The sequence below is a fragment of the Melozone crissalis genome, unplaced genomic scaffold (assembly GCF_028551555.1).
Source record: "Melozone crissalis strain CALT ecotype California unplaced genomic scaffold, PUWL_Pcris_2 ptg000042l_1, whole genome shotgun sequence".
In the NCBI taxonomy this organism is placed as follows: Eukaryota; Metazoa; Chordata; class Aves; order Passeriformes; family Passerellidae; genus Melozone; species Melozone crissalis.
The window spans coordinates 44300738-44314635 of NW_026535820.1; the positions used below are offsets into that span (position 1 = coordinate 44300738).

Below are 13898 nucleotides of genomic sequence, written 5' to 3' on the forward strand. Positions count from 1 at the left end.
TATCAATAGATGCCAAACATTCTTATATTAATTACCTTAGTTCTTTTATAGGCATCTCATATACCTCTTCACTAAGAGGGCTCGTGAGACAGTGAAGGAATGTAACTGCATTTCTCTTAACTAAACAAAAGGTGCTCCGTTCCCCTGTTTTTTAATGGGTTTCTTCTCATTTGATTGGTCAATTAGATCCTTATGTGAAGTTATCAAACAAGAATCTGAAGCAGAACTAAAACAGGTTATAAAAAGAAGTTCATAGCATGCCAAATTGGAACATCTCAAGTTTCTTATAGAGATAGTTTTGTTCTTTAATTCCTCTTCCTGCAAAATGCCTGTGCTACCAGACTGTCCCTCACAAGTCCAAATTCAGACTACAGTAATATGAAATAATTTGCTATACTACCTTGTTTTTCTCAAGTTTATGTAACTATCAATAGCATATTTGGAATTCATTTTCTTCATTTAACAAAATACTTCCATATTACTGAAAATAAAAAATTGAAAATGTAATCTGAAATGCCTACAGAAGAATATTTACTGGTAATATAATAAAAAAAAACCAAAAAAATCAATTCAGATATGTCCATCAGTCTGCAATCAACTATAAAACTCCATTTTATATGAAAAGCACTCAATTTTCAATGAAAAGTATCTGCACAGTATCAAGAAGCTTGTTATAGCAAATCAAAGGAGTGTGAAAATACAGTTCTCTTGCTTAGGACTCTCATACAAATAAATTTAGGGATTTGCATCAGCATTAACTACTCACCAAGTAACATTATGCCATGGCAGGATTTTTATTTCTAAGTGTTTAATATAGAGAGGAAAATGTTCAGATTTTTGTTGCTTACATGAGCCATTGTTTGCTGTAGAAGTTTACGAGCGTGGATTCCTTGCCCCTGGCCCATGGAAACACAACACGTTTCTGTCTTCAGTCTTTTTCCCAAAGCAATTATTGAGTCCGTAGGATCAGAGCCCATGGAAAGAAAGCATATGAGGGGAGTACGTGGATCTGACTCTTCCCATGTTTTCTCCAAGTCCAAGATGACTCCCTCTGCATATTTCTCCCCCATAGTGTCAGTGATATATTTTCTTGCCTATATTAAAAAGGGTAAATTTAACTTGTGACCTAACCATTTTACAATGCTTTCTTCCCAGTGTAAATGCTACCAAAAATTCAACTGAATGCCAAAGGCTGCTAAAAATTTATATCAAAAATACAAATATGCAACAAGTTTATTTTTACATGTCAGCACATCATACTGTCTTTGCAGCTGTTATTTCTTACAGCCCTATATAGCCACTTAATTTTTTTAATAACTATTATATTACATATATCTGCGTGTATTTTTTTATATAATAACTATAATTAGAGTATATTAAAAATAATAGCTTCTCTAAAACTTTAGAAAAATTTTAATGATTTAAGGATAGCTCCATTAGATAGTGTAACTCTTAGCATCAAAATCTAGAAAAATAGGAGAAAAGGACCAAAGATGGGCTCCAAAGCACTTAGGCCTTTCTCACCTCCACAGTTAAATAAGCAATGAATTAACAGTAGTAATGATTAAAATAACTATCACTAAGTAGATTATCCAAAGGAACAGGTGAAAACCATCATTTATCCCTTCTTTATTTATCTTTTAAAATTCTAGATTATTATTCTTTTTCACAAAGAAATAGAAAAGGCTCTTTCAAACAGGTTGAGATCATCTTTTTTGTACTTTCCCCCCACACATCTCTTGTCTTGGATAAATCTTCCCCTTAATACCTCTGGGTTACCTCTCAGAGATAAAAGACATTCAGCATTGAACATTTGATAAACTATCAGTTTTCATAAAACCATCAAAAGATGAAAGTATACCTTGCCCCAATAACAGTAGAGAGGAACTAATCTTTTGTGATATGTTTCAGAAAAATAGCATACATCATAGAGATATTCTTTATACAGTACTGCTGAACATATTGACTGCAGTACACCAATTACTGGTGAGATTTTCTCTGAATCCAATCACAATGTCTAAAGATATGTACCAATAAAATTAATACCACACTTCCAATTTCAGCAAATCATCATTAATTGCTCTGAATTGCCAATAATTTTATAATTTTTTGGTCTTTTGTACTGGAGAAGAACATAAAAGTTAAAAATAGGCTTCTAGAAGATTCTTTTTCTTTAAAAAGGTCTATTTAATAAACTTCAGTTCTGTAATTTTTAATAGATGTCTTTAAATTGAGAGCTTTGAGCAGACTTTATTAAATATTTTTCTAAAGTGGTTCTAATTCTTCCATGCAAGAAATATTTTCTTAATTAAATCGTTTTCAATTTTCCCTCAACCAGTCAAGTTCATTAAAATATTTGACTTCAGTCTAACATGGGGACACTTCTAAAATTCTAGTGAGTAAGCAAGGACAGCCAAAAGTATCTTCTGAACTAATAAAGAAGATCTGGATAAACACATATGATTCCAGCAGAAATCACCCCAGTGATATCCACCACAGTGGATAATATTTGCTCAATATATTGGAATAATTTTGTTTTCACTGCCCTTGTAACAAATACATAAATGGTCTGAAAAGAATTTCAGAAAATACAACATAAAGGTCCATTGCCAAAAGGTGTTTAGCATTATATAAGATAGTACTAACCTGCAATCTGAAAACTGTTATTCTAATGATATCTGAATAGACCGTCTAGGCTATATAAATATACCTGAGCTATGGTCCTGTCAGGACACCAAGATCTGATAAGAAGAAGATGTCTGAAGGAGTCCAGAGATTGACCATAGCCACTAGGCACCAATTCTTCTTCGGGATTCTTACTATCAAACCAGAGTTTCCACTGTTTCTCTTCTCTGGAAATCTGCAATTATACCATCAAAGAAGCAAATATCACTAAACAGACAAGTCATATTTGCACTGCCACTAGGTCGCAAATTTTTATGAGAGTCAGAGACATGAAATCCGCACCCAAGCATTTGTCTAGAGATATTCTTCCACAAATTTAATAAGGCTATTGAAAATGACAGGATAAAATATCAGATTATAAGTATGCTATTGCAGAACGCAGCACCCCGGAGTATTCATATTCTGAAAACAGGAGCAACTAATCAGTATGTTATAGTCTGATATAACAGCATAGCTATGTCTGAATATGGATACCTAGGCACAGACACAGCTTTGTGAACAGCAAGTACACAATTGCTCTCCACATGAGAGAGCATGTGGAGCATGTACCTTCTCCCTAACATTTACTCCATGTAACCAGAGAAATACTGGAAGAAGCATCATAAAATATAGTGTAAGAAAGCACAACATGGGTGCAAGATAATGCAATAACTAGAATAAAAATAAAGTTGTAATGTATTAATTGGGTAATGGCAAGCTGAATCCCAATCCAAAAATATTATAATTTTATAAAGTGTGAACACTCTACACTATTCTTATTTTCCTGGGAGTAGTTGAGTTTTTATATCAACATAGGTTGCTAAGCAGTCAGGGCCATAACTGTGGCTATTTGCTGCCACTTTTGTTTCTCTTCCATAAAATAAATCAGTTTCCACCATATGGCTTGATAGCTACCAGACAATTACTCATTAAATAAGAGATCATCTTTCAAAAGCTCTTACGCACTTGATCAAGAATATCTGAAAACTCTTCAAGCTTACTGAGCTCCACCAAGTTCAACCAAGTCATATCCAGAATCCATTTAGCCGGCTTAGGAGGACAAGCTTTAAGGTCTAGGGAAGCACCACCTGCAAGAAATTGAAATTAGTTATTAGTACTGTTAGAGAGACAAAGAAAAATAAACAAAATAAGAGGGAAAAAACAAATACAATAATCCAGTTTTTAAATCATGATGTTACAGAGGTTTTCTACCTTACATAATCATGCCATATTTGATTAAGCCAAGTTTGCAATTTGGTTAGTTAATATTATTTTTTAATATTATGTACCTTAAACAGAAGTATTGACCAACTTCTATTTTGAGGCTTTACTGGTTTTTTGTGCAATGTGCCTGGAAATAAAGGCTTTATGGGAAAAGATATTCTGAAGATTCAACATGGAAAAATTCACACATATAATCCATAAATAAATGCTGCCTGTAAACTAAGTGTCTTGAAAAGCTAATACAAAATTGATCCAAACTTTTAAGTGAACTCAGTGCTTGTATGCAGTTAAGACCAAAGCCATGACCTTGTTATATGCAGCTGAGACTACTATGTTCCTTTAAAATGTTAGCATCATTTTCTGCTCCTATTTGCTGAAGTTACTCTGTTTAGTACAATGATGGTTTTTCTAAGTTAAACACATACCTGATGATATTTGAGCAGCAGACCACAATATTCCTTTTAAACTCTCATGATTACAAAGATATATTCATCAATATTCAGCGTGCTGCTATAAATTAGAACAGCCATACAATGTTTTCTGTCACCAGATCAGAATGATAAACACGTATTCTTACAACTGAGTGGTTTCTCATGTGCAAAAAGAAAGGAGCATGCTGGCTAGGAGATACAAATACATAAATTTTCTGTAATAATAATGTGCTCTCCTTATAATTCATAGTTCCCACCTTTAATAAGTGTCAGAAATTCTTCATGATTCACTCTGTTTCTTTGTATATCAATCTTCAAAGTAAGCAGTAATGTGAAAAGAAATTTGTGCTCCTCATAGAGTCCTCGGGCAGTATATTTGAATACTTCATATGTCATATGTTCAATAATATTGGTAACCCTCTTGCTGGTTATAGGGCTCTTGGTAGACCTGTTAGAAGAAAGGTCTGCAGTTGAAAGTTGATTTTCTTAGGCTTTATAAAAGGGAATACTATGCAAAAGAAAAAGGCCATGGTTCAGTATTTTCAAAACATGAAAAAAAATAGATCACAAACAGAATATCAGACAGCAAACTGGCAATAACTTCCAGACTGAAGGAACAGCAACAACAAAAAAATCCTTTCTTATCAAGTCTTTTTGCCCAGCTGAAAATCAATGCAGTATAATGGTTTTTAATTATCTAATAAATTTTGAAGGACTGTAAGTACATTAGAAGGGTCTTTGCCTTGCTAACTGACAAAGTTTTATGTGTATTTAAGCCAACAGTTCCTGGTCAAGACTGTAAGAAGCAAGAGTCTTCTTTCTGACATTAGTTTACAATAAAACTTTACTGTACTACAGGCACCTCCAGGACTGGGTAAATACAAATTATACTTATTGTTAGCTAAATTACCTGGCTAGGGAGCGGTCAAAAAGCCCCAAAAACTGTCGAAGCGATGTCTGATACATGACATTGACCATGCTCATCTCAGTGATAAGGAAGTACAAGATGCTACCTCGAGTTGCAACTGAAGAGTGAGAAAGAAAAAGTAGAAATGCAGAGCAGAAAATTTAAACTCTCCAAAACAAGTACACTGATTTTAACACTAATGATAACTGAACATCTTCGAGTTTCTCTATTCTTTTCTGCCAGAAAAATAATAAAATTATTAATTTTATCCTCATGTATACATCAGGGGAGAAAAAAATCTTTTCTGTAATTAATGTAAATTATGTAAAGTCCGGTTTTCAAATACAAGCATATTTGGAGATCTGCAATACTGAGATCATCAGCAGAACACATAAAAATTATGGCCATTTAAAATACTGTTTAAGTATTGAAACAAATTTCTTTTTACAGACTTTTACAAGACACAAAGTCAAAAAGTCAAATGAACTATATTGATTTAACTTACCCAGCACTGATTTAACCTCTTTTCAGTAGTCATCCAGTTTTAAATACAAAGGTTGTACAAAACCTGTAATGTTGCTGATACAGTAACTGTACCATCTTACAAATTTCGTAGAATGCAGGCAACTACAGAGAACTACTTTTGCCCCTGGTTTTTTTTACATTATTACCTGTCAGTTAAAAGACTCATGAAATTTGTTGACTATAATAACCAAAGGATAAATGGTGAAGTATTCATCAGAACAGATATAGAGAGTACTTAATGTTATATAAGCTCTGTCAACATGTTGAACTCAAACACATACTTACCTAAACACCCTAATGACTGATATGCTTGTTTATAGAGCAATGGGAAGTCTACAAAGAGAACAATTCATTCAATTTTGTAAATTCCACATGAGGCATAGCATTGACTATTTTCTCCATTATAGCTCAATAGGACATCTCCTGGATACATTTTACTTACAGGAAAACACAGATCTCTCACACCAATTTTGCTCTTCCTGATCTCATCCCACAATTTCTCTTACTCTAAGTATTGATGTTTTAAAAATATGGTCTAGCTATTTGTCTTCTCTGACTACCTTCACTCACCAGGTCTGTACTCTTCGCGGGCTGAATTGATCTGTACTTCAGTTTCAGCAGAAGTTTGCAGTTTCTGTGTTACTTCTTCAGCAGTCTTCTTAGTGTTACTCAATACAATTAGTAGAGTCTCATCATCTGCCAGAGAACTCTTAGTGCTTGTAAGTCGAAATAAAAGGTTATCTTCTAGGTCTTTAATCCTCCTTTTGTTCAAAGTCACGTCTTCAATAAGATCAGTTCTTTCTTTCTCTAATTCCTATTGGATTTTATGGTAATATTTGGGAAACAGAAGAGCAATAAAAAAAAAATTGTCTTAAAAATACTGATCCTACTAAAACAGTGTAGGTCAAGACTAACGGAATTAATTTGAGGAAAGAATTCTAGTGGTATTTTTAACACAAGATATATTGCCAGAATCTGAACCTGCTACATAAGTAGGCATTAACAAATAATTTCTACAAATATTATGGAAGATGTTTGTATAATGCCCTAAAAGAACAACAAGTTCACAATTGTTTGTCTTCTGCTTCAGAAAGGAAAAATGCAAACACCATTCCAGACATAGGATTTTATTCCCCTTCATGTAATCTTATCCTCATTTATGCCTTGCTTAACAATTGCCATATTGAAAACTTAGTCTCAATAGCCATGCTTAGTCATCAAATCAAGCATCAGATATTTCAAGAAGTGCCAATACTCCTCCATCAAACAGGGATAATTTCTGCCTCACACTAAAATGCTTCATTGATTAAGAAACTATGAGTTACTCACTAGAATTATTTATTTTAGACATATAGTAATATAATCTGGATGGTTTATATACCTAGATTCTTTTCCAGTGCCCAAATATAGAAGATGGATAACTGTTGATCAAGAGTTTTACATTAAAAAAACAGCTACTTGAAATATCCAGAAAAATATTTTTCAGCTATAACAGTCCTTTCAGTTCATTCTTAAAATAAATCTTTAAAAACAATATAAATTAGTCTCTCAGAGATAAAAATCCTTTACTGCAATATAACTAAATGTTTCAGTACAGTGAAGTAAAAAAAAAAATAGACAAGACAGAGAATGTGTTTAAGAGTTTTTTGTAAGATAAGGTTAGTATGAATCTTACAAATGACCAGTAAGTGAGCCAGTTGGTAGAAATATTTGTCTAGATAAATATGGATAAATATCTGTCTAGATAAATACTTCACAAAGTTTACAAAGATCTGAATAATATTAACAATGTCTCTCCGAACTTGGAAGTTCCGTGTTCACTCTGTCATTGCCAAGTCAATTTCCATGTTGCTTACTGGCTGCTAATATTCCAGAGAAATAGGGACAACACTAAGAAATACATGACCTCTCATATAGCAATAGAGACATAAAGGACCTGAACCCTTATCAAGGCTTAAGGAAAGGTTTTACTTCCCCATTTGAGTAGCCTCCACTTATACAGCTTTGAAAAACATTTACAACTTTTGAAATTTTTTTTTTTTCCACATTCTAAACTTCTGGTCTTCTTAACCTACATTCTACCCCTACATTCCTAATTCAAGCAATTATTTGTTTTAAAGAATGCCCTTTGACCTTAAAAAGGAAATTAAGAAGAATCATATTATTATTATCAGATTTAGAGATTTTTCTTGGTATATTGAAACATCATCATCATCATCAGGTAGAAAATATTTAGTGGGACAATTATTTTAGAATAATGCAAATACAACATAACTTATTTAAAAGATTCTGATAAAAACTGCTAAAATACGCAAGAAAACTACAGTTATCTGCATTTCAATCAACTGCTGCGTTGTGGAACTGAAGAAAAACAGGTAACAGTTTCATGAAGCATTTTTTCATGCAAGTTTGATGAAGCAGAAACTTTTTCTTAAAGAATAGCATTGAAAGAAATTTACCATCCATTAAATGTAATAATTAACATACTGCACCAAATTAAATTTCATGTTTTGCTGAGCTCAGTTAGAAAATTTAAACATAGTTTAGACTTCAATGCTTCAGAAAAACGGGAAGCAATTCCCCTCACAAGAAGAGCCTGAGAAATAAGTTGGAAACAGAGTTACCAAGCTAAAATGAAGTAACCCTAGATGAAAACCTTAATGAAAAAAAAATTGTCTATTAAGCTCTTAAAATGCTTTTTGCAGATCAGAAAGTGTAAACAATTGAAAGCTTTCTTCATATCTTCAAAAATTTCTAGTCATAGCACTAAGGATGCAGAAAAAATAAGCCAAGTTACCACATACATAAATTCAAGGAACTTGCACCAGAGGCTATTTCAAATCCAGTTTTATGGAGTTCCTTTCACAAGCAGATGACACTTTACCAACTGTACCAAAGAATGCTATTTCTTGTTAATATTCATAAAATATGAAAGCTGCTACATGGCTTATATCATCCTGTCACAAAGTGATTCACAAGTAATTTACATCAACTATTCCTTACAAAAGTTGAGCTTTTTTTCCAGCAAAAGTCTTGATAAATGAATGCAAAAGTTCAAAAAGCCATAAAGAATTATTGCATATTATAACTCCACTACTAATCTGACTTACCGATGACACTAAATAAACAAGGTTTTTTTGTCAAATTACAGAACAGCCAATTTATCAAAATAATGATATCATTAAAATATCATAAGTTATACTACCTTCAGACATATATCAAATCTTTCAAATCCTGTTATTCCAAGAAATATAGTAGAAACAAATTTACACAGATATACCATCTGCCCTTGACCTTATGCTTCACTTGTATCTTGCAACTGGTTTAACATTCTGGTGGAAAATAAGAAATCAGTACCAGTGTTCCTATCAGTAAACAGTTAATTCTGTGAGATATATGTGACAAAGATTCTTTTAATGGGCATAGCAGACAACGGAGAGACTTTGCAGAAACTTTAAATACCATGCTGTAAACACTCCCATTTCTTGCTGGAGGTCTAAACCTCATTCATTCTAAGACCAGAACCATATAAGACATGGTAGAATGGGAAGAAGGATAGAAATGTGCATAAAAATCTTGAAGAACTCTGATTTCAGATAAATACTCTCTTCCCTTTCTGGGACAGAAATTCTGCACATACATTGTAACACTGGATATCACCAAGCAGTCATACCGCTCAAACCATTTGGCAAACGGTCTCACAGTAAAATAATTCCACCACTCTCCTACCAAAGGCTGCAGAAGGTAGTAAGAATCCAGACACTTATGTGAGAAACCCCCAAATTCCCAAAGATGCATCATTAGACATCATAGGAAAGTGTTTGGATGGTGTGATGTATTCAAATTGACTCCTCAGGAAACCTTGAACCACAACATGTATAAACAGAGGCTAAGAAAACTGCAACATAGTAAGTATATTCTGTTCCCCTGCCTGTCAAGTGGTCCACTTGTCATTTATCTTGAGGAAATATTCTCAGGTGGTTTCAAACAAAACAGTACTGAGTATAACACTCTGAGAAGCTGGTAGAGAAAGCACGCTATGTCCATTTATTAGACATTCCCACTTAGTGACAAAGAGCCCATTGAATAGTAGAATAATTTTAATTTGGAAGGCAACCACAGAAATTACCTAATTCAACCCCTGCTCAGACCTAAACAACTTGGTTGCTCAGGGCAATGTCCAGGTGAAGCTTGAACCCTTCCAAGAACAGAAATTCCACAAAATCCTTGATTAATCTGCTTCTGGGTTTGACCCCTCTTGGTCAATTATTTTTTCCCTAAAATCTAATCAGAATTCTTCATGTTCCAACCTGAGTGTTACTTCTCCATCTGCTTCTTGATTCCTCTGAGAAAGTCAAGCTTCTCCCTTTCCTGTGTCCTCCAAGCAAGCACACAGCAACAGCAATGACTGGAGGAATTTGATAAACTGTCTCCTGGAGGAATGTACTGTATTTCAAGGCCCAAGAAGTGAATTTTGGCATAAGGCTTTGTGAATATACACATCACAGCGTGTTTCACAGCGTGTTTTAGATAGACAGTGATAATTTCATTACAGAGTGGGTTGACAAGCTGTCAATGGTTGAAGAGAAGCTGATGATGCAATGAAGCTGTCTGACAAAAAACAGACCTTAACAGATTGAGTGTGATTTCTCTCACGAGATCCATGCACTGTTTGGGAATGAAATGCAACTACTCAATGTGAACAAGACAACTGAGTCTATTAACAAGAAAAATCTTACGCTGGCGGGGCAGAGGGAGGTGTTGGATGGATGGGAGAACCTCAACAGATGCCACAATAAGGAAACAAAGATATTTCTGTCATTCCTCTCTAGTGAAGATAAACTGGAACTATTGCCAAAATCTCAGTAAATAGGTGCATAGTGCCTAGTGCATAAATAGGTCATAGGTGCATAGCGTTTCTTATGACATGAACATTGCCTGACCTTATAGCTACAGGGATTTGCTGTTCCACAGTTAAAAAGGTACCAATTAGCCTCCCTCCAGAACTGCAGCTTGATTGGGACAGGCATCTTGAACCTGAACTTCCTCAACTAATATATCTGCAATGTCAAAAGGTATCTCAGTAGGTAGCCCATTTTCCCTTGGAGCAAGGAAGTAACTAAGTCTGAATTCTTTGCATTAGGTTATGTTGCCATGAGCTCCAGGGTTTGTAGACAGAACATCAGTTTTGATTTCAGGTCCTTTTGCTTTTCACAGTCCATTCTCATGAGGTTATAACTCATTGAGGCAGGAAAAATAAGGTTAATACAGTACAGTTGCAATAATAAAGAGACAGAGAAACTTCCACATGAATGAGTCAATTGCTTCTGTGCCACTTTTTAAACCATTACAAATATGTTATATTAAGAATAATCACAATAGAGAGAGCCAGAAAGTTACCTAGCAATATGGGAATAGAGAGTAATAAATTAAAGTAAAACATTCTATAGGTAATATAAGAAATACAGACAGGAAAAGAGATACAATAAATTCTTTTACCTGCTTCTCTGTGAGAATGACTCTGCCTAAGAGTTGATTTTCAAGACCTTTCATGGTTACAGTAAAGTCAATGATGGAGGTTTGAGCACTAATTTCAGGAGAGTAACATGGATTTGGCAGTTTTGTAGTAAAGTAAAGTCTGAAGCCACTCATAACATCCACTTCCTTATCACCAACTTTGACCTCAAGAAAAATTTTAAAAACACGTCTTGAAATATTAAGAGCCAATACACACTTTTTTAGACACTGCATATAGGAAAAAACATTATATTTTTCTGCTTAAAGGCAAAAAATCCAGTTTTAAATCATACATCTGATGCAAACAATTTTTTGAGACCAGTCAAGGACCAACTTAAATGGCCCATTCAAAAATTATTTCAACTTCTAAAAATTGTCATAAGCAAAGGAATAAGGAACTCTATGCATTAAATATATAAAGCATTTGTGAACTTAAACCTTACATTATTATTTTCTTTAATTAGCATTAATCAAGTTTAAATGAGTTTCATTTTTTACAGTCCTATATTTATTAGGAGTTATTTTGCTAAAGAGAGGTTGTGGGGAGGGGAAGGGAGGAAAGGGGAATTTCCATATGTTTGCTCACTTGTTCTATTTTTACCTTGTTGGCTGAACCTGTTTTAATGATGTTTCTTTCCAAAACATTATCAAGTGCTGGGTCCAGCTCTTCTCCAACATCTTCTACTAAAAGAGGTCTTCCCAAAGAAAGGCTGTCTTCTAAGTGGTTTCTAAAATACTTGTGATTCAAAGAAGTGATCTGAAAACAGAAATGCAATACCTTATGCCCTTTTACCAATCTTTTTCTTAGTTTGATATTTATAAATTATTTCATTTTCTTTGAAGTACTGCCAAAAGCTATGAAACTGTGAGTAGACTAGTATGAATACAAAGATTGTGAGCTCAAGGAAAGGTAAAATCAGGATACCCTGTTGCCAGAGCTCATGGAATGCAAAGTTCTATTTTTCAGCTGCCAAGGTAGAAGCAAAGCAGTGCTAAGCACTTCCAATTTTGATATCCTATGAGTGCAACTACTCAAGAATTTCACAGGAAAAATTCACAGGAACCTTTTAGCACCTTCAATTTTATCTTGGATAACATCTCCAAGTCAAACTGCAGCAGGGTCAATTCCAAGATAAGTATTTTTCTGTGGTTTTTTTCACCCTTGAAAATTAGAGGTTTATATGGAACAGGGCCTTAATAAGCCTTTGCTTTAAATAGTCCCCAGTATAACTGGGATTTTCAACATGTTCAAAGAGCACATTCAGCTTAGACTTTAATAAAGCTGTAAACAAACTAATAACCATTTTTGTCACAACTAAGCAACCATTAAAGGTTTCCACACCTAGATAACAATCAGCATGAAAGTGGTAGTTATATTCACAGAGTCACTCTATTATCACACCTCAAACTACTTTTATGGATTTCAGGGATTTTTTTTTTAAGCTGGTTTATTGGTGTAATCATAATTGCAGGAATTCCTCATATTTTCTTGTTTGAATTGAATTTGTGTATCTTGCCTCAGACTATACTTTGTAGCACTATATCTTCCCTGTATATTTGCAGAGCACTTAGCAGCTGACATCCATACTAAGACAACAAAAATTAACAATAATTTCTGATTAAAAGATGAAAAAATATCTTGCTGTGATTTTTCATTTATAAGCACTTACATGAAATTGTATTAATCAACTAGTTGGTGGGGTTTTTTCCTAACACTTACATTACTCTGAAAACATGTTTATTACCAGGCATTGCCCATCCAGCCTATTTTCCAAAGTTTATGTTCCATTAAAATTAATTCATTAAACAAATTGAGTCACTGGTGCTAAAGAATACACTTCCATCTCTAGTCAAATCTCAAATCCACTAAAATATATCTGAGATATTCTTTATATTCAAACCAGACTTTTTGTATAAATGTAATTTCCTAAGCATTAGGCAAATCAATGAATTGTAATGCTTGTATGCTAAGAGTTTTTAGGGATTATGAAAGCACAAGCATTTCTATTACCTGAAGGTCATTTCTTCCTTCCTTATTTTTAATCCAAATTTTACCCTGTGTTTGTGGATCAATTAATAAAGGATAACGAGATGCTTTAGTGACAATGATTCCATTCTGTATGGATAAGTCGTCGTTTGGCAATCCTTGCAGGTTCCATTCACTGATAGTTGGAGCATCAGTCAGCATTTCTATGAGGTTCAAGTTGCTACGAAAAGGAATTTTTCGGCTTTTCATTTCCTTTTGCCAGTCATTTAACAGCAGACTGCGGAACTCTTGGTTAAAAGGACCAGAATAGGACAGAAAAGCTGTGGCCAAGAGTACATCACCTTAAAGAGAAAAAGGAGGAAAAAAACGCCACAAAACAAAGCATTAAACTTTGCCAATTCTATTAATGAACAAGCTGTTTCCTTCACTAGTTGCTACATGTTTTGGCTGGTAACTGAAGAACACACTTTGAACCATAAAGAAGGCAAATCAATTTTTTTTCCAAGGCTCACTGCATGGCATGACAATGGTACATTTCAGTAGAGGCCACATTTACTTTGTTCTTACTATGCAATTGTAGGAATCAAGAGATCAGCATCTGGCAGCTTGTTTAGGTCAACTCAACATACATGTAACACTATTC

The 13898-nt window shown here is 34.0% G+C and overlaps 1 protein-coding gene across 1 annotated transcript in view; it reads right to left on the reverse strand.

Annotated features, from left to right (window-relative positions):
- DNAH5 (dynein axonemal heavy chain 5) overlaps positions 1-13898 on the reverse strand; it is a 113959-nt gene that overhangs the window by 9587 nt on the left and 90474 nt on the right. The window contains exons 63-71 of the mRNA XM_054285448.1: positions 13280-13596; positions 11870-12025; positions 11251-11433; positions 6322-6565; positions 5230-5344; positions 4577-4767; positions 3631-3752; positions 2711-2860; positions 849-1094 (exon numbers count right to left, since the gene is read on the reverse strand). Coding sequence (XP_054141423.1) covers positions 849-1094; positions 2711-2860; positions 3631-3752; positions 4577-4767; positions 5230-5344; positions 6322-6565; positions 11251-11433; positions 11870-12025; positions 13280-13596 — 1724 coding nt within the window. The remainder of the gene's footprint in view (positions 1-848; positions 1095-2710; positions 2861-3630; positions 3753-4576; positions 4768-5229; positions 5345-6321; positions 6566-11250; positions 11434-11869; positions 12026-13279; positions 13597-13898) is intronic.